The following is a 27,595-nucleotide window of genomic DNA, read 5'->3' on the forward strand; positions in this document are numbered from 1 at the left end:
CGAGCCCTCCTTCCTCAGGGGTTCAATCCCCTTTCCAACCAGCCAACCAACTAACCCATCAGAAACCCATTTAAGGGAGATGAGAGGGAAGATGCCTCCTTCTTTCAAAGATTCAATACCCTCTACAACCAGCAAACCAACTAACCCATTAGTGCACATTTAGGAGAGATAGAAGAGAAGAGCCCTCCTTCCTTCAGAGATTCAATTCCCTCACCAACCAGCCAACCAACTTACTCATCAGCGACCCATTTAGGGGTGATGAGAGGGAAGAGCCCTCCTTCCTTTAGGGATTCAATACCCTTGTCAACCAGCCAATAAACTAATCTATTAGTCACCTATTTAGCAGAGGTGAGAGGGAAGAGTCATCTTTCCTTCAGGGATTCAATCCTCTCACCAACCAGTCAAATTTAACACATCAGGGAACCAGAGCCAGTCAAGTAACCTATCAGTGACCCCTTTAAGGTAGAGATGAGAGGGAAAAACCCTCCTTTCTTCAGGAATTCAATCCCCTCACCAACCAGCCAACCAACTAACCTATTAGGGACCCATTAAGAGGAGATGAGAGGGAAGAGTTCTCCTTCCTTATTCAATCCCCTCACCAACCAGCCAATCAACTAACCCATCAGATACCAATTTAGAAGAGATGAGAGGGAAGAGCCCTCCATCCTTCAGGGATTCAACCCTCTCACCAACCAGCCAGTCAACTAACCTATCAGTGACCCATTTAGGAGAGATGAGAGGGAAGAGCCCTCCTTCCTTCAGGGATTCATTCCCTCACCAACCAGCCAACCAACTAACCTATTAGGGACCCATTAAGAGGAGATGAGAGGGAAGAGTTCTCCTTCCTTATTCAATCCCCTCACCAACCAGCCAATCAACTAACCCATCAGGGACCTATGCAGGTGAGATGAGAGGGAAGAACCCTCCTTCCTTCAGGGATTCAACCCCCCCCCCACCAACCAGCCAGTCAACTTATCTATCAGTGACCCATTTAAGAGAGATGAGAGGGAAGAGCCCTCCTTCCTTCAGGGATTCAATCCCCTCACCAACCAGCCAACCAACTAACCTATTAGGGACCCATTTAAAGGAGATGAGAGGAAAGAGTGTTCTCCTTCCTTATTCAATCCCCTCACCAACCAGCCAATCAACTAACCCATCAAGGACCTATGTAGGTGAGATGAGAGGGAAGAACCCTCCTTCCTTCAGGGATTCAACCCCCTCACCAACCAGCCAGTCAACTAACCTATCAGTGACCCATTTAAGGGAGATGAGAGGGAAGAGCCCTCCTTCCTTTAGGGATTCAATCCCCTCACCAACCTGCCAACCAACTAACCTATTAGAGACCCATTAAGAGGAGATGAGAGGGAAGAGTTCTCCTTCCTTATTCAATCCCCTCACCAACCAGCCAATCAACTAACCCATCAGGGACCTATGTAGGGGAGATGAGAGGGAAGAACCCTCCTTCCTTCAGAGATTCAATCCCCTCACCAACCAGCCAACCAACTAGCCCATCAGGGATCGATTTAGGGGAGATGAAAAGGAAGAGTCCACTTTTCATCAGCGATTCAAAAAACTTACAAAATAGCCAACAAACTAACCCATCAGGGACGCATTAAGGGAGATAAAAGGGAAGATCCCTCGTTCCTTCAGGGATGCAATCCCCTCACCAACCAACCAGCCAACCAACTAACCCATCAGGGACACGTTTATGAGATTTGAAAGGGAACAGCTCTACTTTCTTCAGGGATTCATTAACCTCAACAACCACTCAGCCAACTAACCCATCAGGGACCCATTCAAGGGAGATGAAAGGGCAGAGCCCTCCTTCTTTCAGGGATTCAATCCCCTCACCAACCAGCCAACCAACTAACCCATCAGGGACCCATTTAGGGGAGACGAGAAGGAAGAGCCCTCCTTTCTTCAGGGATTCAACCCCTCACCAACCAGCCACCAACTAACCCATCAGATACAAATTGAGGAGAGATGAGAGGAAAGAGCCCTCCTTCCTTCAGTGATTCAATCCCCTCACCAACCAGTCAACCAAGTAACCCATCAGGGACCCATTTAGGGGAGATGAGAGGGAAGAGCCCTCCTTCCTTCAGGAATTCAATCCCCTCGCCAACCAGCCAACCAACTAACCTATCAGGGACCCATTAAGAGGAGATGAGAGGGAAAAACCCTCCTTCCTTCAGGGATTCAATCCCCTCACCAACCAGCCAACCAACGAACCCATCAGTGACCCAATTAGGGGAGATAAGAGGGAAGAGCCCTCCTTCCTTCAGGAATTCAATCCCCTCAACAACCAGCCAACCAAATAACCCACCAGGGACCCATTTAGGGGAGATAAGAGGGAAGAGCCCTCCTTTCTTCAAGGACTCAATACCTTCACCAACCAGCCAAACAACTAACCCATCAGGGACCCATTTAGGGAGATGAGAGGAAAGAAGCCTCCTTCCTTCATGGATTCAATACACTCACCAACCAGCAAACCTATTAACCCAACAGGGACACATTTAGAAGTGATGAAAGGGAAGAGCCCTCCTTCCTCCAGGAGTTCAATCCCCTCATCAACCAGCCAACCAACTAAACCATCAGGGACCTATTTAGAGGAGATGAGAGGGCAGAGCCGTTTTTTCTTCAGGGATTCAATCCCCTCACCAACCAGCCAATCAACTAACCCATCAGGGACCCATTAAGGGGAGATGAAACGGAAGAGCCCTCCTTCTTTCAGGGATGCAATCCCCTCACCAACCAACCAGCCAACCAACTAACCCATCAGGGACACGTTTATGAGATTTGAAAGGGAACAGCTCTCCTTTCTTCAGGGATTCATTAACCTCAACAACCACTCAGCCAACTAACCCATCAGGGACCCATTCAAGGGAGATGAAAGGGCAGAGCCCTCCTTCTTTCAGGGATTCAATCCCCTCACCAACCAGCCAACCAACTAACCCATCAGGGACCCATTTAGGGGAGACGAGAAGGAAGAGCCCTCCTTTCTTCAGGGATTCAACCCCTCACCAACCAGCCACCAACTAACCCATCAGATACAAATTGAGGAGAGATGAGAGGAAAGAGCCCTCCTTCCTTCAGTGATTCAATCCCCTCACCAACCAGTCAACCAAGTAACCCATCAGGGACCCATTTAGGGGAGATGAGAGGGAAGAGCCCTCCTTCCTTCAGGAATTCAATCCCCTCACCAACCAGCCAACCAACTAACCTATCAGGGACCCATTAAGAGGAGATGAGAGGGAAAAACCCTCCTTCCTTTAGGTATTCAATCCCCTCACCAACCAGCCAACCAACTAATCCCTCAGGGACCCCTTTAGAAGATATGAATGGAAAGAGCCCTCCTTCCTTCAGTGGTTAAATACTTCACCAAACAGACAACCAACTAACCTATCAGGGACCCATTTAGAGGAGATGAGAGGGAAGAGCCCTCCTTCTTTCAGGGATTCAATCCCCTCACCAACCAGCCAACCAACGAACCCATCAGGGACGCAATTAGGAGAGATGAAAGGGAAGAGCCCTCCTTCCTTCAGGGATTCAATCCCCTCACCAACCAGCCAACCAACTAACCCATCAGGAACCCATTTAGGGGAGATGAGATGGAAAAGCCCTCCTTCCTTCGGGGATGCAATTCACTCACCAACCAGCCAACCAACTAACCCATCAGCGACCCATTAAGGGGAGATGCGAGGGAAGAGCCCTCCTTCCTTTAGGTATTCAATCCCCTCACCAACCAGCCAACCAACTAATCCCTCAGGGACCCCTTTAGAAGATATGAATGGAAAGAGCCCTCCTTCCTTCAGGGGTTAAATACTTCACCAAACAGACAACCAACTAACCTATCAGGGACCCATTTAGAGGAGATGAGAGGGAAGAGCCCTCCTTCTTTCAGGGATTCAATCCCCTCACGAACCAGCCAACCAACGAACCCATCAGGGACCCAATTAGGGGATATAAGAAGGAAGAACCCTCCTTCCTTCAGGAATTCAATCCCCTCAACAACCAGCCAACCAGCTAACCCATCAGGGACCCATTTAGGAGAGATAAGAGGGAAGAGCCCTCCTTTCTTCAAAAACTCAATACCTTCACCAACCAGCCAACCAACTAACCCATCAGGGACCCATTTAGAGGATATGAGTGGAAGAGCCTTCCTTCCTTCAGGCATTAAATCCTTCACCAACCAGCCAACCAACTAACCCATCAGGGACCCATTCAGGCGAGATGAGAGGGAAGAGCCCTCCTTAATTCAGGGATTTAGTCCCCTCACCAACCAGCCAACCAACTTACCCATCAGAGACCCATTTAGAGGGTATGAGTGGTAGGAGCCCTTCTTCCTTCAGGGATTAAACCCTTCACCAACCAGTCAACCAACTAACACATCCGGGACCCATTTAGGGGATATGAGAGGGAAGAAACCTCCTTCCTTCAAGGATTCAATACACTCACCAATCAGCAAACCAATTAACCCATCAGGGACACATTTAGAAGTGATGAAAGGGAAGAGCCCTTCTTCCTCCAGGAGTTCAATCCCCTCATCAACCAGCCAACCAACTAAACCATCAGGGACCTATTTAGAAGAGATGAGAGGGCAGAGCCCTCCTTCATTTAGGTTTTCAATCCCCTCACCAACCAGCCAACCAACTAATCCCTCAGGGACCCCTTTACAATATATGAATGGGAAGAGCCCTTCTTCCTTCAGGGGTTAAATACTTCACCAAACAGACAACCAATCAATCCATCAGGGACCCCATTAGGGGATCTGAGAGTGAACAGCCCTCCTTCCTTCAGCGAATCAGTCTTCTCACCAGCCAGCCAGCCAATTAACGCATCAGGGACCTATTTAGGGGAGTTGAGAGGGACAAGCCCTCCTTCCTTCAGAGATCCAACCCCTCACCAACCAGCCAACCAACTAACATATCAGGGACCCATTTAGATGAGATGAGAGGGAAGAGCCCTCCTTCCTTCAGGCATTTCATCCCCTCACCAACCAGCCAACCAACAAACCCATCAGGGACCCAATTAGGGGAGATAAGAGGGAAGAGCCCTCCTTCCTTCAGGAATTCAATCCCCTCAACAACCAGCCAACCAACTAACCCATCAGGGACCCATTTATGGGAGATAAGAGGGAAGAGCTCTCCTTTCTTCAAGGACTCAATAACTTCACCAACCAGCCAACCAACTAACCCATCAGGGACCCATTTAGAGGATATGAGTGGAAGAGCCTTCCTTCCTTCAGGCATTAAATCCTTCACCAACCAGCCAACCAACTAACCCTTCAGGGACCCATTCAGGCGAGATGAGAGGGAAGAGCCCTCCTTCATACAGGGATTCAGTCCCCTCACCAACCAGCCAACCAACTAATCCCTCAGGGACCCCTTTAGAAGATATGAATGAAAAGAGCCCTCCTTCCTTCAGGGGTTAAATACTTCACCAAACAGACAACCAATCAATCCATCAGGGACCCCATTAGGGGATCTGAGAGTGAACAGCCCTCCTTCCTTCCGCGAATCAGTCTTCTCACCAGCCAGCCAGCCAAATAACCCATCAGGGACCCATTTAGATGAGATGAGAGGGAAGAGCCCTCCTTCCTTCAGGGATTCAATCCCCTCACCAACCAGCCAACCAACGAAACCATTAGGGACCCAATTAGGGGAGATAAGAGAGAAGAGCCCTCCTTCCTTCAGGAATTCAATCCCCTCAACAACCAGCCAACCAACGAACCCATCAGGGACCCAATTAGGGGAGATAAGAAGGAAGAGCCGTCCTTCCTTCAGGCATTAAATCCTTCACCAAACAGCCAACCAACTAACCCATCAGGGACCCATTCAGGCGAGATGAGAGGGAAGAGCCCTCCTTCATTCAGGGATTCAGTCCCCTCACCAACCAGCCAACCAACTTACCCATCAGAGACCCATTTAGAGGGTATGAGCGGTAGGAGCCCTTCTTCCTTCAGGGATTAAACCCTTCACCAACCAGTCAACCAACTAACACATCCGGGACCCATTTAGGGGAGATGAGAGGAAAGAAGCCTCCTTCCTTTAAGGATTCAATACACTCACCAATCAGCAAACCAATTAACCCATCAGGGACACATTTAGAAGTGATGAAAGGGAAGAGCCCTTCTTCCTCCAGGAGTTCAATCCCCTCATCAACCAGCCAACCAACTAAACCATCAGAGACCCATTTAGAAGAGATGAGAGGGCAGAGCCCTCCTTCCTTTAGGTATTCAATCCCCTCACCAACCAGCCAACCAACTAATCCCTCAGGGACCCCTTTAGAATATATGAATGGGAAGAGCCCTTCTTCCTTCAGGGGTTAAATACTTCACCAAACAGACAACCAATCAATCCATCAGGGACCCCATTAGGGGATCTGAGAGTGAACAGCCCTCCTTCCTTCAGCGAATCAGTCTTCTCACCAGCCAGCCAACCAATTAACGCATCAGGCACCTATTTAGGGGAGTTGAGAGGGACAAGCCCTCCTTCCTTCAGAGATCCAACCCCTCACCAACCAGCCAACCAACGAACCCATCAGGGACCCAATTAGGGGAGATAAGAGGGAAGAGCCCTCCTTCCTTCAGGAATTCAATCCCCTCAACAACCAGCCAACCAACGAACCCATCAGGGACCCAATTAGGGGAGATAAGAAGGAAGAGCCCTCCTTCCTTCAGGAATTCAATCCCCTCAACAACCAGCCAACCAGCTAACCCATCAGGAACCCATTTAGGGGAGATAAGAGGGAAGAGCCCTCCTTTCTTCAAAAACTCAATACCTTCACCAACCAGCCAACCAACTAACCCACCAGGGACCCGTTTAGAGGATATGAGTTGAAGAGCCTTCCTTCCTTCAGGCTTTAAATCCTTCACCAACCAGCCAACCAACTAACCCATCAGGGACCCATTCAGGCGAGATGAGAGGGAAGAGCCCTCCTTCATTCAGGGATTCAGTCCCCTCACCAACCAGCCAACCAACTTACCCATCAGAGACCCATTTAGAGGGTATGAGCGGTAGGAGCCCTTCTTCCTTCAGGGATTAAACCCTTCACCAACCAGTCAATCAACTAACACATCCGGGACCCATTTAGGGGAGATGAGAGGGAAGAGGCCTCCTTCCTTCAAGGATTCAATACACTCACCAATCAGCAAACCAATTAACCCATCAGGGACATATGTAGAAGTGTTGAAATGGAAGAGCCCTTCTTCCTTCAGGAGTTCAATCCCCTCATCAACCAGCCAACCAACTAAACCATCAGGGACCTATTTAGAAGAGATGAGAGGGCAGAGCCCTCCTTCCTTTAGGTATTCAATCCCATCACCAACCAGCCAACCAACTAATCCTTCAGGGACCCCTTTAGAATATATGAATGGGAAGAACCCTTCTTCCTTCAGGGGTTAAATACTTCACCAAACATACAACCAATCAATCCATCAGGGACCCCATTAGGGGATCTGAGAGTGAACAGCCCTCCTTCCTTCAGCGAATCAGTCTTCTCACCAGCCAGCCAGCCAATTAACGCATCAGGGACCTATTTAGGGGAGTTGAGAGAGACAAGCCCTCCTTCCTTCAGAGATCCAACCCCTCACCAACCAGCCAACCAACTAACATATCAGGGACCCATTTAGATGAGATGAGAGGGAAGAGCCCTCCTTCCTTCAGGGATTCAATCCCCTCACCAACCAGCCAACCAACGAACCCATCAGGGACCCAATTAGGGAAGATAAGAGGGAAGAGCCCTCCTTCCTTCAGAAATTCAATCCCCTCAACAACCAGCCAACCAACTAACCCATCAGGGACCCATTTATGGGAGATAAGAGGGAAGAACCCTCCTTTCTTCAAGGACTCAATACCTTCACCAACCAGCCAATCAACTAACCCATCAGGGACCTATTTAGAGGATATGAGTGGAAGAGCCCTCCTTCCTTCAGGCATTAAATCCTTCACCAACCAGCCAACCAACTAACCCATCAGGGACCCATTCAGGCGAGATGAGAGGGAAGAGCCCTCCTTCATTCAGGGATTCAATCCCCTCACCAACCAGCCAACCAACTAACCCATCAGGGACCTTTTTAAAGGATATGAGTGGAAGAGCCCTCCTTCCTTCAGGCTTTAAATCCTTCACCAACCAGCCAACCAACTATCCCATCAGGGACCCATTCAGGCGAGATGAGAGGGAAGAGCCCTCCTTCATTCAGGGATTCAATCCCCTCACCAACCAGCCAACCAGCTAACACATCCGGGACCCATTTAGGGGAGATGAGAGGGAAGATGCCTCCCTTCTTAAAGGATTCAATACACTCACCAACCAGCAAACCAATTAACCCATCAGAAACACATTTAGAAGTGATGAAAGGGAAGAGCCATCCTTCCTCCAGGAGTTCAATCCCCTCATCAACCAGCCAACCAACTAAACCATCAAGGACCTATTTAGAAGAGATGAGAGGGCAGAGCCCTCCTTCCTTTAGGTATTAATTCCCCTCACCAACCAGCCAACCAACTAACCCATCAGGGACCCATTAAGGTGAGATGAAAGGGAAGAGCCATCCTTACGTCAGGGATTCAATCCCCTCAACAACCGGCCAACTAACTAACCTATCAGGGACCCATTTAGAGGAGATGAGAGGGAAGAGCCCTCCTTCCTTCAGTAATTCAATCCCCTCATCAACCAGCCAACCGACTAACCCATCAGGGAACCAATTAGGGGAAATAAGAGGTAAGAGCCCTCATTCGTTCAGCGAATCAGTCTTCTCACCAGCCAGCCAGACAACTAACGCATCAGGGACTTATTTAGGGGAGATGAGAAGGAAGAGCCCTCCTTCCTTCAAGAATTCAACCACTCACCAACCAGCCAACCAACTAACCTATCAGGGACCCCTTTAGAAGATATAAATGGGAAGAGCCCTTCTTCTTTCAGGGGTTAAATACTTCACCAAACAGACAACCAATCAATCCATCAGGGACCCCATTAGGGGATCTGAGAGTGAACAGCCCTCCTTCCTTCCGCGAATCAGTCTTCTCACCAGCCAGCCAGCCAAATAACGCATCAGGGACCCATTTAGAGGAGATGAGAGGGAAGAGCCCTCCTTTCTTCAGTAATTCAATCCCCTCACCAACCAGCCAACCGACTAACCCATCAGTGACCCAATTAGGGGAAATAAGAGGTAAGAGCCCTCATTCGTTCAGCGAATCAGTCTTCTCACCAGCCAGCCAGACAACTAACGCATCAGGGACCTATTTAGGGGAGATGAGAAGGAAGAGCCCTCCTTCCTTCAGGAATTCAACCACTCACCAACCAGCCAACCAACTAACCTATCAGGGACCCCTTCAGAAGATATGAATGGGAAGAGCCCTTCTTCTTTCAGGGGTTAAATACTTCACCAAACAGACAACCAATCAATCCATCAGGGACCCCATTAGGGGATCTGAGAGTGAACAGCCCTCCTTCCTTCAGCGAATCAGTCTTCTCACCAGCCAGCCAGCCAATTAACGCATCAGGGACCTATTTAGATGAGATGAGAGGGAAGAGCCCTCCTTCCTTCAGGGATTCAATCCCCTCACCAACCAGCCAACCAACGAACCCATCAGGGACCCAATTAGGGAAGATAAGAGGGAAGAGCCCTCCTTCCTTCAGGAACTCAACCACTCACCAACCAGCCAACCAACTAACCTATCAGGGACCCCTTCAGAAGATATGAATGGGAAGAGCCCTTCTTCTTTCAGGGGTTAAATACTTCACCAAACAGACAACCAATCAATCCATCAGGGACCCCATTAGGGGATCTGAGAGTGAACAGCCCTCCTTCCTTCAGCGAATCAGTCTTCTCACCAGCCAGCCAGCCAATTAACGCATCAGGGACCTATTTAGGGGAGTTGAGAGAGACAAGCCCTCCTTCCTTCAGAGATCCAACCCCTCACCAACCAGCCAACCAACTAACATATCAGGGACCCATTTAGATGAGATGAGAGGGAAGAGCCCTCCTTCCTTCAGGGATTCAATCCCCTCACCAACCAGCCAACCAACGAACCCATCAGGGACCCAATTAGGGAAGATAAGAGGGAAGAGCCCTCCTTCCTTCAGGAATTCAATCCCCTCACCAACCAGCCAACCAACGAACCCATCAGGGACCCAATTAGGGAAGATAAGAGGGAAGAGCCCTCCTTCCTTCAGGAATTCAATCCCCTCAACAACCAGCCAACCAACTAACGCATCAGGGACCTATTTAGGGGAGTTGAGAGAGACAAGCCCTCCTTCCTTCAGAGATCCAACCCCTCACCAACCAGCCAATCAACTAACCCATCAGGGACCTATTTAGAGGATATGAGTGGAAGAGCCCTCCTTCCTTCAGGCATTAAATCCTTCACCAACCAGCCAACCAACTAACCCATCAGGGACCCATTCAGGCGAGATGAGAGGGAAGAGCCCTCCTTCATTCAGGGATTCAATCCCCTCACCAACCAGCCAACCAACTAACGCATCAGGGACCTATTTAAAGGATATGAGTGGAAGAGCCCTCCTTCCTTCAGGCTTTAAATCCTTCACCAACCAGCCAACCAACTATCCCATCAGGGACCCATTCAGGCGAGATGAGAGGGAAGAGCCCTCCTTCATTCAGGGATTCAATCCCCTCACCAACCAGCCAACCAGCTAACACATCCGGGACCCATTTAGGGGAGATGAGAGGGAAGAGGCCTCCTTCCTTCAGCGAATCAGTCTTCTCACCAGCCAGCCAGCCAATTAACGCATCAGGGACCTATTTAGGGGAGTTGAGAGAGACAAGCCCTCCTTCCTTCAGAGATCCAACCCCTCACCAACCAGCCAACCAACTAACATATCAGGGACCCATTTAGATGAGATGAGAGGGAAGAGCCCTCCTTCCTTCAGGGATTCAATCCCCTCACCAACCAGCCAACCAACGAACCCATCAGGGACCCAATTAGGGAAGATAAGAGGGAAGAGCCCTCCTTCCTTCAGGAATTCAATCCCCTCAACAACCAGCCAACCAACTAACCCATCAGGGACCCATTTATGGGAGATAAGAGGGAAGAGCCCTCCTTTCTTCAAGGACTCAATACCTTCACCAACCAGCCAATCAACTAACCCATCAGGGACCTATTTAGAGGATATGAGTGGAAGAGCCCTCCTTCATTCAGGGATTCAATCCCCTCACCAACCAGCCAACCAACTAACGCATCAGGGACCTATTTAAAGGATATGAGTGGAAGAGCCCTCCTTCCTTCAGGCTTTAAATCCTTCACTAACCAGCCAACCAACTATCCCATCAGGGACCCATTCAGGCGAGATGAGAGGGAAGAGCCCTCCTTCAATCAGGGATTCAATCCCCTCACCAACCAGCCAACCAGCTAACACATCCGGGACCCATTTAGGGGAGATGAGAGGGAAGAGGCCTCCTTCCTTCAGCGAATCAGTCTTCTCACCAGCCAGCCAGCCAATTAACGCATCAGGGACCTATTTAGGGGAGTTGAGAGAGACAAGCCCTCCTTCCTTCAGAGATCCAACCCCTCACCAACCAGCCAACCAACTAACATATCAGGGACCCATTTAGATGAGATGAGAGGGAAGAGCCCTCCTTCCTCCAGGGATTCAATCCCCTCACCAACCAGCCAACCAACGAACCCATCAGGGACCCAATTAGGGAAGATAAGAGGGAAGAGCCCTCCTTCCTTCAGGAATTCAATCCCCTCAACAACCAGCCAACCAACTAACCCATCAGGGACCCATTTATGGGAGATAAGAGGGAAGAGCCCTCCTTTCTTCAAGGACTCAATACCTTCACCAACCAGCCAATCAACTAACCCATCAGGGACCTATTTAGAGGATATGAGTGGAAGAGCCCTCCTTCCTTCAGGCATTAAATCCTTCACCAACCAGCCAACCAACTAACCCATCAGGGACCCATTCAGGCGAGATGAGAGGGAAGAGCCCTCCTTCATTCAGGGATTCAATCCCCTCACCAACCAGCCAACCAACTAACCCATCAGGGACCTATTTAAAGGATATGAATGGAAGAGCCCTCCTTCCTTCAGGCTTTAAATCCTTCACCAACCAGCCAACCAACTATCCCATCAGGGACCCATTCAGGCGAGATGAGAGGGAAGAGCCCTCCTTCATTCAGGGATTCAATCCCCTCACCAACCAGCCAACCAGCTAACACATCCGGGACCCATTTAGGGGAGATGAGAGGGAAGAAGCCTCCCTCCTTAAAGGATTCAATACACTCACCAACCAGCAAACCAATTAACCCATCAGGGACACATTTAGAAGTGATGAAAGGGAAGAGCCCTCCTTCCTCCAGGAGTTCAATCCCCTCATCAACCAGCCAACCAACTAAACCATCAAGGACCTATTTAGAAGAGATGAGAGGGCAGAGCCCTCCTTCCTTTAGGTATTCATTCCCCTCACCAACCAGCCAACCAACTAACCCATCAGGGACCCATTAAGGTGAGATGAAAGGGAAGAGCCATCCTTACGTCAGGGATTCAATCCCCTCAACAACCGGCCAACTAACTAACCTATCAGGGACCCATTTAGAGGAGATGAGAGGGAAGAGCCCTCCTTCCTTCAGTAATTCAATCCCCTCACCAACCAGCCAACCGACTAACCCATCAGGGAACCAATTAGGGGAAATAAGAGGTAAGAGCCCTCATTCGTTCAGCGAATCAGTCTTCTCACCAGCCAGCCAGACAACTAACGCATCAGGGACCTATTTAGGGGAGATGAGAAGGAAGAGCCCTCCTTCCTTCAGGAATTCAACCACTCACCAACCAGCCAACCAACTAACCTATCAGGGACCCCTTTAGAAGATATGAATGGGAAGAGCCCTTCTTCTTTCAGGGGTTAAATACTTCACCAAACAGACAACCAGTCAATCCATCAGGGACCCCATTAGGGGATCTGAGAGTGAACAGCCCTCCTTCCTTCCGCGAATCAGTCTTCTCACCAGCCAGCCAGCCAAATAACGCATCAGGGACCCATTTAGAGGAGATGAGAGGGAAGAGCCCTCCTTTCTTCAGTAATTCATTCCCCTCACCAACCAGCCAACCGACTAACCTATCAGTGACCCAATTAGGGGAAATAAGAGGTAGAGCCCTCATTCGTTCAGCGAATCAGTCTTCTCACCAGCCAGCCAGACAACTAACGCATCAGGGACCTATTTAGGGGAGATGAGAAGGAAGAGCCCTCCTTCCTTCAGGAATTCAACCACTCACCAACCAGCCAACCAACAAACCTATCAGGGACCCCTTCAGAAGATATGAATGGGAAGAGCCCTTCTTCTTTCAGGGGTTAAATACTTCACCAAACAGACAACCAATCAATCCATCAGGGACCCAATTAGGGAATCTGAGAGTGAAGAGCCCTCCTTCCTTCAGCGAATCAGTCTTCTCACCAGCCAGCCAGACAACTAACGCATCAGGGACCTATTTAGGGGAGATGAGAGGGACAAGCCCTCCTTCCTTCAGAGATTCAACCCCCCACCAACATGCCAAACAACTATCCCACCAGGGACCCATTTATCAGAGATGACAGGGAAGAGCCCTCCTTCCTTCAGAGTTTCAATACCCTCACCAACCAGCCAACCAACTAACCCATCAGTGACCCATTTAGGGGAGATGAGAGGGACGAGCCCTCCTTCCTTCAGGGATTCAATCCCCTCACCAACCAGCCAACCGACTAACCCATCAGTGACCCAATTAGGGGAAATAAGAGGTAAGAGCCCTCATTCGTTCAGCGAATCAGTCTTCTCACCAGCCAGCCAGACAACTAACGCATCAGGGACCTATTTAGGGGAGATGAGAAGGAAGAGCCCTCCTTCCTTCAGGAATTCAACCACTCACCAACCAGCCAACCAACTAACCTATCAGGGACCCCTTCAGAAGATATGAATGGGAAGAGCCCTTCTTCTTTCAGGGGTTAAATACTTCACCAAACAGACAACCAATCAATCCATCAGGGACCCAATTAGGGGATCTGAGAGTGAAGAGCCCTCCTTCCTTCAGCGAATCAGTCTTCTCACCAGCCAGCCAGACAACTAACGCATCAGGGACCTATTTAGGGGAGATGAGAGGGACAAGCCCTCCTTCCTTCAGAGATTCAACCCCTCACCAACATGCCAAACAACTATCCCACCAGGGACCCATTTATCAGAGATGACAGGGAAGAGCCCTCCTTCCTTCAGAGTTTCAATACCCTCACCAACCAGCCAACCAACTAACCCATCAGTGACCCATTTAGGGGAGATGAGAGGGACGAGCCCTCCTTCCTTCAGGGATTCAATCCCCTCACCAACCAGCCAACCAACTAACCCATCACGGACCCATTTAGGGGAGATAAGAGGTAAGAGCCCTCCTTCCTTCAAGGACTCAATCCCCTCACCAACCAGCCAATCAACTAACCCATCAGGGACCCATTTAGGGGAGATGGGAGGAAAGAATGCCCTCTAACGAATGCCCTCTAACGTCGATTAAAAGCTTTTTAAACAAAAAAATCTTATAAATTTGTTTTAAAATGAGAAAAAAAATTTTCCTAATTTTATCCCATCATAAGTTGTGTTAGATATGACACGGAATGTTTTGCGACTAATATCGTATTAATTATTGTTGAATGTGGATAATGTCATAGCCTCAATTCAAAAAGGAATGATTTAATTGCCGCTTGCGCTTTATAATAAAAAGACTGTTCGTATGTTTGGGCAAAGCCCTGAATGTTCCAACTGCTCCTAATTGTTCTCGAACTATTTTTTAATGACAATTTTAAAAAACAATTAACTTTGGTCAACATCAGGCAAAAAATGAAAAAAAAAATAAGCTGGTTACACTTGCCCAATTTAAATTTGGAAACTGTAGTGCGTATAGTTTGCCATGCATGAAAAAATTCGCGTTACGTTTTCAGCGTTACCAAAAAAATTTCGCAGCTCGCATACATTAGTTCAAAGCATGGCCGAAAATCATTTTTCAAACCCCCCAAATTACATTAAAATATTCAAAGCTAAAATATCTTTTTAGTTTGAACTCAAGAGCGCCGATTTTTTCAATGGGGTATATGTTTTCTTGGTAAAATAAACTTTTTCAATCTTCCAAATTTGACTGAAACAAAGATTCACTCAAAAAATTAAATATTCCGCATTTCTTTGAAAGCGGAACAACAAGACTGCTCTTAAATGAAGACATAGCCCTGAAGGTTCCGATTGCCCCTTAGCTTCTTTTGGACAGTTTTTGATAAATCTTAAAGTTTAGACTGTCAATAAATCAAATATGCTGCAACTTGCTAAATTTTGAGTCTCATACAGAAACAAAATGAAAATTTAGTTGGCCTCAGTTCAATTTGAAACAAATATGAGTGCGGAATAATTCGCCACGCATAAATAATTTGCAGAATGAAAAAAAAAATAGTTTCAAGCTAACAATCTGTTAGCATGCTGGTAACGCAAGCTCACCTGCTTTCAAGATTCCATGATTCTACGCCAACAAGATTTTTTTGTGAAATTAGTCCGAACAAAAAAAACACAAAGCATGCACATTCCTCGCTCTGGTCGTAAGTCGAGACTACTATCAATTTCAAATAAAATGCAATCCCAGAGTTTACTCAAAAGTGCTTGAGAAAAATTCTAAACTTGTCTGGCGGAAAAAAAACTACCCCAACCACAATAACTCCGTCACTTTCTTTGAAAATCATTGAACTATTACTTTTTGCTCTTGCTTTATGAGCCTTTTTTCAAGAGTGACTGAGACCAACATAGCCAGTCTGCCAGCGTTTTACAATGCTAAGGAACTATCAGCACCAATGATATGAAAGTAAAAGGTGATTATTTCGAATAAATCAACAAGTAGTTGCCACAAAGTTGTGCCTGAACAGAAATCTTCTGCTATTTCACTTATTTCCTTCCAAAAAAAGCACTACCACTGCAGTAATCTTCACAAAAAAATAAGAAAAATTATGAATCGAGTTTTTGCAATTAAAAAAAAATAGAACAAGGATAGCGGGTTACTGTGCAAAAAGCACAGAATGGAATGTCCGACCACAGTCTTGTAAAATGCAACAAAAAGTTTGTTTAAAATTATAATAGATTTCTTTTCAGCGTGGTGTGATAAAAAGATCTGTACGAAAATCTAGAACACGGGCATTATCGACAATCATAAAAAATTCAGCAAAGTCAAACCTTTTTTGTAGAAAAATGACTAGAAATACAAAAAATCAAACAAATTTTCAAAAAAAAAATTTTGCATTTTTTGCAGTTTCTGAACTTTTGACGTTTTTAGTTCCAAAAAGCGCTAAAATACTCAATAAAAAACTACTTTTGGTCGATTAAAACTAAATTCTTACCCCTTAAATTAAACAATTGTAAGCTTTCAATCTATTAAAACAAACTATTTCAAGCCTGCTCGCTCACTCGAAATCAGACGAATAATCAAAATTTTGAGACCGGTTTTTCTCGACATCGAAAAAGTTTTTTTTTGAAAAAATTTTTTTCTGTCGTTCGAATCAAACTGAGAGGTTTTTGAAATAATTTATCACTCAATTCTCTCCGATGAGATGATTATTTGTGGTAGCTGGTTTCTGTGGAAAACAAAAAAAAATGAAAAAACACCCAAATACAAAGCTCCTCTCCATTTTTCAAATGGTTAGAACAATTATCTCAAATATTTCCCATTTTCAGATATTTCCCATCTGTCTCGCAAAAAAAATTAAAAATTTTGACAGAAACCTTAGCCCGTTCTCTCAAGCACCGCAGCTCTTTCAATTTTTCCCGGAACACTTTCTTGATCTCCACATTTCCGAATAGCCCCAAATTGGGGAACACTTGGCCGATCCGCTTGAAAAACTCTGTCTCGCTCTCTAAGTTGTTCTTCAAATCCACAATTTGGTGCTCCAGACTTTGTTCGTAAGAAGTAGGCAAAGCTACCAAAACTGCTTTATCGCTCAAGTTAGCTCGTTTGCCGCAGAAACTCGACTCTCGGCTGTCTTTCAATCTTTTCTCCATAAAGTGCTCCAGGTCTTTCTTTTGTCGTCCAACTCTTTCCCTTTCAAACTGCAATTTCTCAATTTGCTCTGTTTTCTCCTGTAGTTCGCTGTCCACTTTTTCCAAGTTCCTGGCCAACTTTGCGTTTTCGCGGATGAGTTTAGCTTGGCTGTCATTCATCTGCTTGATTTGTTTCTTCATCCGAAGCTTTTCAATCGCAGCCTTTCTTTCCATAGACTCGATTGTTTCCATCGCCTCGTTCAGCTGTTGCGAGTCAGAGGCAGCCTCGCCCTCGTGTGTTGGCCTATGAAACACAATCAACACATGAGTCGAAAAGTGAGCTTTACTTTCCACAGGTGAATGTCCTTTTTGATTCATGGATCTAAGAGATGCTCAGTAACTTTCGAAAATGACTGTGCTATGGGTGACGATATTGGTCTCTTAAAAGTTCATTGTCCCTGTATTTTTAAGTCTAACCTTACTGTCAGCTAATATCTCACATGGCATATTGCATGCTTGAAGTTAGAAACTAACTTTCGGCAGATATCTATACGATGAAAAACGTTTATCAATGAAAAATTAACAGCGCTTCAACGTGCCAATTGACACAGATGCTAATGTATACGTACCCCTTTGTTCCTCTGCTCGTCCTCTCACTTTCCAACTTGTGATAGTCACCTTTGACCTTCTCGTAGACTTGCCCCAACACAGTTGAGTCTTCCTCCAGCTTCTTGATTTTAGACTTGGACACTTTCAGCTCCTCTTGGTAACTGTGCTGCAAAATGTACAAGGACTGTTCCGACGCCACTAAATTAGCAGCCAGTTGCTTGTGAGCTATGTCGTTGCAAGTGGAGTTGTTTTTACTAATCCCAGTCAAACACTGGTCAGCTGAACTGTTATGATGTGGTCCGAAATCAGCCAGACCAGATCTCTGGCCAGCCAGCACTCTACGATTCGCCTCACTTTGCAGATGCTTCAGGTTTTGCTCACTTGAACTAGACTCTTCCTTCAAATGTTTCAAGGACTTCCATGTTGCTTCCAGTTCCCCCTTTAGTCGTTTCACGTGTCGTTCATGCGCTGAATTTTTTTCTTTTTCAGACTCCAACTTTTTGGTCAACTGAGCATTTGTATTTTTAGTTTCGCTCAATTTTAAAGTCAGTCTTTCGATTTCCGCGTTTGTGTTTATGTCAGTTGTGTGTTTGTCAGACCCTGTAGCAGAATTAGCTTGGGCAGAATCATTGCTGGAAATTGTTGGGCGTTTCTCGTACATGTGAAACTGGTCGCCCCGCAATCTGCCAACTGCCGTTCGGCTATGTGACTGCATGCTCCTAAGTGCACGTTGACTCTGTTCCAACTTTTCCTGCAGTTCTGCTATTTCAGACAACTGTTCGGTTCTGGCCACTGACAACACCTCCACTTTCTTCAGCAGACAGTCTCTGCAGTTGCGAAGTTGAGCCACTTCTTCGAGTAGGTTCCAATCGCCAGTCGGGTTTGAACTGGCAACATCCTCACCAGAGCAACCTTGTGTCTCCTCAGCGAGGCAGGTTTGAGTCGCGCAACTTTCTCTTTTCACGCTCAGTTTCCTCTTCAGGAAGTCTATTTGGCAGTCCATGTCTTTATTGTTGGCTGTCAGTTTCTTCACTTCACCTCTGAGTCGCAGAACTTCTTCTTCGCGCGGGGATATTCGAATTGGTCGCTTCTAAAAAAGTTTAAACAAAATCATATCTGTTAATCATATCTGTCAAAGTTTCATGGATTAAAAATGAATACAATGGATTTTGTTGACCGCAAAACTCGAGCGAACACGGGTATCCCCATGATCACTGAGCACTACCCCCCATGTCCCACGCTACGTTACCTCATGTCCCGCCGACACCCCCCACCCCCCACAACGCCCCTATAACACACTACCTGCTACGCTCCAGAACCCTTCGCTACGCACCCACACCAAGTCCTCCCAATACGCCCTCTCCTCACTAGAACCCCCACGTCCCAAGCTCACATTTACCCCCTTCTTCTCCTACATCGCGGTTTCACCACCCCCCGCGTGTTTGTCCCACCATCACCAAAACCAAACACCCCACCCCCACCACCCACTGGAATAGGGAAGGATGGGGGCAGGTGTAAACGTGGGGTAAGGGGCTGGTGTGGGTCATATCGTGAAGTTAGCAAATAAAACTGAATAAAAAATTATGCATCATAAAAAGTTTAAAAATTATTATGAACAAATGAAAGTTTTTCATGATGCAAATTTTTTCGAAACAAGTTGAAAGTAATCGATTAGAATACATTCAGAGTGGATTTCTTTCTTCCAAAAACTATTAACAAAAAATCTATTTCCATTCAACCGTAATCGATTGTGTTTTCGAATTTTAGCGAGGTGAAATAAAAAAAAACAATATAATCCAACTACTATCCATGAAAGTTCAATGCTGGTGACATCTCATTTGAAATGACGACCCCGGGAGCACGGAAATACCCATCCTCCTTTGAATTTTTTTTACATGCGTTATTGATCAATCCTATTTTTGTTCTTAGAGAGCTTTCGGTGGCATTATTTAAAAAAATCGCAACTTTTTGGTCAGAATCTAATCGACGTACAACGTCATTTTTGGCCAACTTTTGGCCAAAGATCGGCCTAAAATGACATAAAGTAAATTTTGGCACAGAACGAGTTTTAGAGCGTTTGCAAAAACTCGGAAAAGCAAATTGACTGACCTGTAAGAATAGAAAAAAAATTGTCAAAAAGTGCAAAAAAAGTCACCAACATCGATGTACCACACTTGAATAGATTATCACAAAATTCTACGAATGCAGTCCTTTGTAAGCCGTGCTAGACTTGAATTATGCAAAAACACTGATTTCAAAATAATTTCTTCGAAACTGGACGAGTCTGATATTTTATGATCTGATTAAAAGTTTGTTCTGTCGTATGACAAAGCTCGCATAAATGCGTAATGGAATTTTTTAAGAACATGCAAGATAATTCTAGAGTCAAAATCACCGCACACTGATTTCAAATTGTTGTCGTTTGCCATGTTCAGTTGCTGACCTTTTGATCTTTACTGGCATTACATGATATTAATTAATGAAATATAGCATTCCTGATTGGATTTTACCGTAGCAGTACCACATTCCCCTTCCAGTGGGAAAAATTATCATTTTCATCAATTTACTATTCAAATGACTTAGAATATGAGTATCAGGTTTCATGACAATTGTGTCTTTGCGTTGTGTTTCATTATCAAAATTTTCTCAATTATGACTCCATTAACAGGTTGAAAAATAATATTTAATGCGTAGAAAAGAGTCTTTTACCATTAGCACCATCTCTATATGGCGTCTCGAAATAATTGAGGCAGTTGTATTAAATATCTTTTTAATTGCGATATAGATATATGCACCAATCTTTGGTAATCTCTATCATAAATTAATTTTCTATCCTCTATGGGATATTCTAATATGGGATACTTTCGTATGGGATACTTTGTCATGTCACCGAGTATTAATATCTGTTTTGCCCTGCCAGGTTGACGTAAAATTGTGAGTGGGCTCTGGCTTTCATTTTTGATTAAAATTCCTTTTTTCCCTTTTTTAGGATAATAATTTTAGGTTAATAAACTTAAACCCAATTTGTACACTTTTTGTTCGGTCGTGTTTATTCGATTCTGTTCTGCTCTATATAAGCTTCCAATGACACCCTCTTAAACTTCATTGACATCTTTTCATCTTCTTTCATTTGATCTTCGACCGTATTTACAGAGCGTTCAACTAGTCCCATATATTGCCCGTTGTTTAGATTTATTGGACCTTATATTTCGCTTCAAATTTTCTACAGCTTCCATCTTTTTGAACGATTCTCATGCTTGTTTGTGGAACCTGATCTAAACTACATTTTATGATTGGATAAATTAGATATTTTAACAATGTAAAGTATTTAATATTAACCAATCATGATCCATCTAACTAACAACCCACTTATTTGTAAGTGCTGAAGTTACTTGTAATTTCAGCACCAGAGAGATTTGAATTTAACTTAGAAATTAGTTGGACTCTCCCGAGCACTTCAGCAGCCGCAATAAACCAGTATACCCTAGATCTATTGAGCCTAGCAGAGACTAGTTAAACAACCTGAGACTAGATAGTATAAGAGTAAGATTAGGATCGGTATTAGACTAAGAAGTTGCACGAATCTATCCGGCCGAAAATAAGATAGCGTGACGAGCAGACGGTGTACCCTATCCGAAATTACTCTATGAGTTATACACTCCAGTCCTAACTCATCTGGTGCGACCATAAGTCTCGAACAAGACCTTAATAGCTTAGAATTAACCAAAATAGATTAGAAATTAGACAAAAACATTTACAAAATGTTATACGACAATAATTTAATCGAAATGTCTCTACGACTCAATAGATCAGAGCCAATATTCCGAACCATAACAGAACTACCCGGAATTGGAAGAAGACCTCGAACCAGAGACGACATACGACAAAGTAGAAACTTGCCATATAGCTATATGATAGTTAGGCAAAAACCAGAACAAACTTTTATATTTAGAATACTACTGGCAATGAATTTAGATTTTCATTTGCAAACATAAAACCTTGAAGTTAATCTTCAAAATCATTTCAGGCGCTAAACAAAATTATTAATATACAATAACGATTGATAAAAAGATCTAAGATCGTTTTCCTAAAACTCTGCAGTAATATACAAAACATGTTTGAAAAATATTTATTGAAAAATAAAAAATAAAAATTAGTAGCATGACAATAAATGGTTAGTAATCATAAATCATCCTGTTGTTCCAGCTCCATCACCTAAAACATAACAGCAATCATAAACCCACTAATATCATCAAAACACTAAATCTTTCCTTTACACACATTTAAAATTTTATTAAAACTTAAATTCACTTAATTTTAAAACCAGATCATCAAGGCTTATCCTTGGATCTTAAATCATTTTCTACTTAATTAATTTCAAATTTGATCATCAAGGCTTATCCTTGGATCAAACAGAACAACTTTGTTCTCCCCCACCCACTTAATTAGTGTCTAACGACCTCAAACGTCGATTCACTACCCAGCCCTTTCTAAAGACCTAAGACTAATAGAAATTTTTAAACAAAACTAATCATTCAAATTAGGATAAACAGTGAAGAACTTCGGTTATTCATCCTTCACTTGACCCCCCCTCTTACCAGACCCAGGATAAATCTTAGACTTAGTAAGTTTAAAATAGTATCTAACGAACTACTCGCGTTCTAATTATACCTGAACCTTGTGGATCGATTTACTATTCTCCAACCCTTGAACACAATCACTACCCCTAAGTAAGATTAAGTAAGTTAACACCTTAACTTATACTAGCCACGAGAAAGTAAAAAATCATTCTTCGGAATCGATATACTTTTCTCTCCAACCCTGAACAAATAGACCCAGGTTAAGCTAACCAAAAAATCGTAAGAACTAACAGTTTAGGAAAATAGAAATCATTTAACAACCTTTTGCATCCGTCATCCTAAACCTTATGTCATTTAAAAACCTAGGAAATAAACAAACAATCGTTTTACACAATTGTGAAATAGATAACAAAAAATACGACCTTGTAATCACACCTCATACGCAAACAGTTGGATACATTCGAACAAAACGACAAACACTAAAAAGAAAAATAATAACGAAACAAAGACAAATAACACGAAAAAGATTTTCAAAAAATCGAAACGCATTTTCAGAATCAGAAACCAACAGTTTAGACGAACTTTATAAACTAAAAGAATCAATAGATAAAAATTGCCCAATTCACGATCAATTATATTTCTCTGACTCAGAAACAACTTCAAATTCATCAAAAAGAGGAAAAAGAAGAATAAAAAAGCAGTATAAACACAAACCAGTACATTTATACAATTGGAATCAACCAATTCGACACATTAATAATTACATATTAACAGTCATCGAACGAAAAAATGAGCTCAACGCACACCCCAGGTGAAGAAAGCCCAGATGATGATGAAATCTTTCCTTTTATAATAGATGCAACCACTGATAGAGGACAGCATATATTTTGCAAAAATTTACTATTAAATTTATTTGAACCCGGAATCAGTCCATGTAAAACAGAGTTCCCAGATGTAAAAATCAAAAGACAAATCATAGACCACTACTTAAAAGATATATGCAACATAACACAACAGTATGGAATCTACTCCATAGAATTCACCTCACCAAACCATAATAATAGAAAATATACAATTCAAACAGACGATCTTGATTTAGAATTTTCAAAAGTTTTTTCAGAATATATAAAAAGCATCCAATACCATAACTCACAAAGAGCAAACTCCATATTCACCAATGAAGTTTTCGCAATAATATATAGTTATATTTCGATATTAGAAAACGAAATCCCAATAACAAATGTCTCACCAAAAGAAACATCTAAACATTTGAAAGTACGACATGAAATTACACTACTCTCTAGTTATTTAAACATCATTAAAGAAAATTTCACGAAAGATGACGTTTCACAACATACCAAACACGATCTACAAAAAATTTTAGCATGGTTCATAATAGATTATTTCACACACAATATTGATTTAATTGCACAAGCAAGAAAAAATTTTCGACCCCAAAATTCGAACGATGATACCGCTATCACAGAACAATCAGATTATGTTTGGGACCCCGAATGGTCTCATCCCGCATTTATAAGCTTTCCACAATCAATCTCAAGTCAAGCAATAGGTACAATATCTTACATCAGAGATTATGTAAGAGTAATACCATTAACAATTGATGCAACACCATTAAACTATAATACATTTTTACCCGATACACAAAATAATAGTTTAAACTCGACAGTCATACACAACGAAAACCTCAATGGAACTAGGAATCTTACTCAACAAGATATCCAGACACCATCACACTTCATAAATGAAGAAATTGTACACACAACAACTACACAACAAAGTATTTCACCAATACGCCCAAATTTAACAACAACAAGAAATACAAATCCTTCACAAACACAGGTAACCTTACAATCAACCGTTAAACCTTCGGTTGCCCCTAAATATTCACATATGGATTACCAAACATACAGACCCATGACAATACCATCAAAAACACGCAAAACATTCACTAGAAACAACTTTACAGACCATAATTATAATTATACACATCCATCAAAAACATATAATCAACCACAAAGAAATTTTAACCAATATACAAGATCTCGAAATTGGGATAACCCAATGACCCAACCTAATTCAATAAATTTCCAAACAAATCCTCCACAGGATCACAGTGAAAATTACCCATTTTTTCAACAAAATAAAAATAAAAAACAGACATCTTATCAAATGGATTATTTATCCTCAGATGATGATTTCTTACAACCAGATATATTTGCACCAAATACTCAAGAATATCGTAGACAAGGAATACAGAGAACACGTACAAATCATAGAAATTTTTCTCCACAACCAATAGATGCACAACATCAACAACCAATTCAACAACAAAATCTAATTAATACACAATCTTTTCAACCAATTCAACAACAAAATCCAATGACTGCACACTCGTATCAACCATCACAAATGCAAAATGAAATACCACTCCCATATTATCTCCAACAACATGAAATAACAAGAAACCAACTTTCAAATTTTTCTCAAATGCCAAATGCAGCAGAATCATTACAAATGACAATGAATCCATACCTTATGGGTGGATCATCAATAACATCAAACAAACCTTTAATGGTTTTCACAGGAACAGACCCTGAATACTCTGTAGAAGATTATTTAAATGCAGTAACAGCAAACCTGATTTTAAATATTGGACCTGAACCAATTAATACGCCACTACATCAAAACTGGATACATCGACGCACAGCGTTAATACAAACAACCTTAGATGGCGCAGCCCAAAAATGGTTTTCAGTACTACCTCTAGAAATAAAATCAAACTGGAAAAGGTTTACACAGGAATTTTCAAAAATGTTTGACTCCGAAAGAAACAAACAACAACAAAGAGTTTTATGTAATGAAATTCGCAGATTACCAAACGAAACCATCAAGCAAATAGCAGTACGAATCGAAACACTAGTTCGAAAAGCATATTCATTAAATACACACGACTATAAAAACACAAAGATGACAGAAATCTTAATGATGACCTTAACACCACAATTAAGGAAAATAGCAATAAAAAAGAGAGCATCCCATCCTTCTTCAATTCGAGAACCCGATTTAGATTTTCGAAAACTAGTAGACAAATTAGAACAAGCAGAAATCACGATGAAACTAGAAGAAACGGAAAATCTGAAATTACAATACGTTAACAGAATTGAAACGACTCCCACTAATATTAATAATATACAGGAATCAGAGACAGACCTCGTTGAAAAAATCACTGAAATACTCAATATTTACGAAAAGAACCCAAACTTTAAAGGCAAACCATCTTTCAAAAAATGGTGTAATTATTGCCGACGATACGGACATAGTATTTCCGAATGTAGACAAAAACAGCAAGACAATCAAAATAAACCTCAAAAATATAAAGAACCAAATAAATCATTCCATCAATACATGAAAAAAGATCAAAACCTACCGAACAAAACAGTCTACAGCAACAACAGTTCAGGAAAACCACTCCCGATCAATACAAATTATACAAGAAATCAATCACCATATAACTCAAGTTATAGAGGAAGATCACCAGAACGAAGAAACACGCATAATTCATCACAAAATCACTACAATAGACCAAATAGTCGAAATAACTACTCCAGATCACATTCAAATACACAACGATTTGTTTCTAGATCTAATTCCCAATCAAGAAATAACTACTATCCAAACAACCAATCACGAAATTCATCATACGATAGGAATAGAAACTACTCCTATAATCGAAATAGAAGTTATTCAAACAACCGAAACCAGAATTACCCGAACAATCGATCAAGGAATAACTCATATAATAGATCGAACTATAACAGACCAAACAACAATTATCAAAATAGATCGCGAAATAATTCACAAAATCGACACTCAAGTTATAATAATCGTTATAGAAATTATTCCCAATCACCACACCGGAATAATAATAACTATAATAATTCTAATAATCGCCACAGAAGTAGTACACCTAAACATCAAAGACATATTAATCAAGTACAATCTAATCCAGAAACAACATCAGACCCTCCAGGTATTGATGACACAGTAACTGATACGTTACAACTCAATCAAATAAACTGTACATCATCAGATTCAGAAAGTGATACTGAAAACACTCTTTCTATCAATATGATAAAAGTCGAAAATGACTATGAATCTGTCATATATGAACAACCTTTTTCATCACACATATATGAAAATCAATCAGAATTTCTTCAAAATTATTACACTACACCCATAAATTCCACACCAACGACGCAAGAAACAAATGAGATTAACACTACAAATCAAACCAATAAAAATATCAAAACAAAATGCTTGAATACAAACCACATTTATCAAAATATACAAAAAGAACAACCCAAAGAAAAAATTTGGACAATACCATTTCTCTTAGAAAGCCCAAGAAATAAAGAATTTCAACCACCAGACCTTGAAATAGATTTTTTAATTGATTCAGGAGCAGAATCAAACATAATAAACATCCCCACATGGAATGAAATAAAAACTTTACACCCAAAGCTAACACCTCTTGAAACCTCCAGTAAGTTAGCAACAGCACAAGGATCAACATTGATAAACTACGGAAAAATCCAATTATTTCTCCTCCCCACCAGAACAATGGAGCAAAGCAAAATTTTAAATAAGCCATTTAAACAAATATTCCATATCACTGATATTAAATATAATATCATTGGAATACCATTTATTTCGAAGTATATACCAACAATTAACATACTAAATAGTAAAATATTAATCAAAGATAAATATACAAAAACAAAAGAAACATCCTTAACATTTTTTCAAAGATTAAATAAACAACCACCATTCTTTTCAAAATTCTACCCGATATTTAACCAACAAAGAAAACACCTAAAACCACTATCAGGAAATATCTATAATTTTTCAATCAAACAAGTTCACCAATATGATAAAGAACAAAACAAACAAAAATTTTATATGTCAGATTATGAATTCAAACCTATTCACAAATTTTTCAAAATCACAATCTCATCCATAAAATATTTGAAAAATTCGAATTCAGATATCATTTCCTTACATGTCTATAACAACACACCTTACCAAGTAACATTACCTTTAGGACTTTTAGGATATTGTGAAACCAACGCTACAATATCACCAATACACGAAAAAGCTTATCGCGTAAATAATATACTCCAATTACTAGATATTTGCCAATCTACAATTCTTAATGAAGAATTATCTATAAATAATATAATAAGTAACGAAAACAGAAATACGGATTATTTCACAAAAACTCCATATTTCAAACCTACATTCAACATAAGTAACTACACAGAGGACCAACAGAAATTTTTAACAATGTTTAATTTCCAACATTCACAAATAACACAAGACAAATTCGAAAAGTTAGCCAAACAGC

The 27,595-nt window shown here is 42.5% G+C and overlaps 1 protein-coding gene across 2 annotated transcripts in view; it reads right to left on the reverse strand.

The window, feature by feature from the left end:
* Nucleotides 1–27,595, reverse strand: part of LOC134846189 (uncharacterized) — a gene marked incomplete at its 3' end in the record, with an annotated part of 116,090 nt that overhangs the window by 54,570 nt on the left and 33,925 nt on the right. For both annotated transcript variants that reach the window (XM_063863440.1, XM_063863438.1), the window contains 2 exon segments: nt 16,727–17,285; nt 17,611–18,680. In XM_063863440.1, the coding sequence (XP_063719510.1) occupies nt 16,727–17,285; nt 17,611–18,680 (1,629 nt within the window).

Source organism: Symsagittifera roscoffensis, chromosome 5 (assembly GCF_963678635.1).
Source record: "Symsagittifera roscoffensis chromosome 5, txSymRosc1.1, whole genome shotgun sequence".
Lineage (NCBI taxonomy): Eukaryota > Metazoa > Xenacoelomorpha > Acoela > Convolutidae > Symsagittifera > Symsagittifera roscoffensis.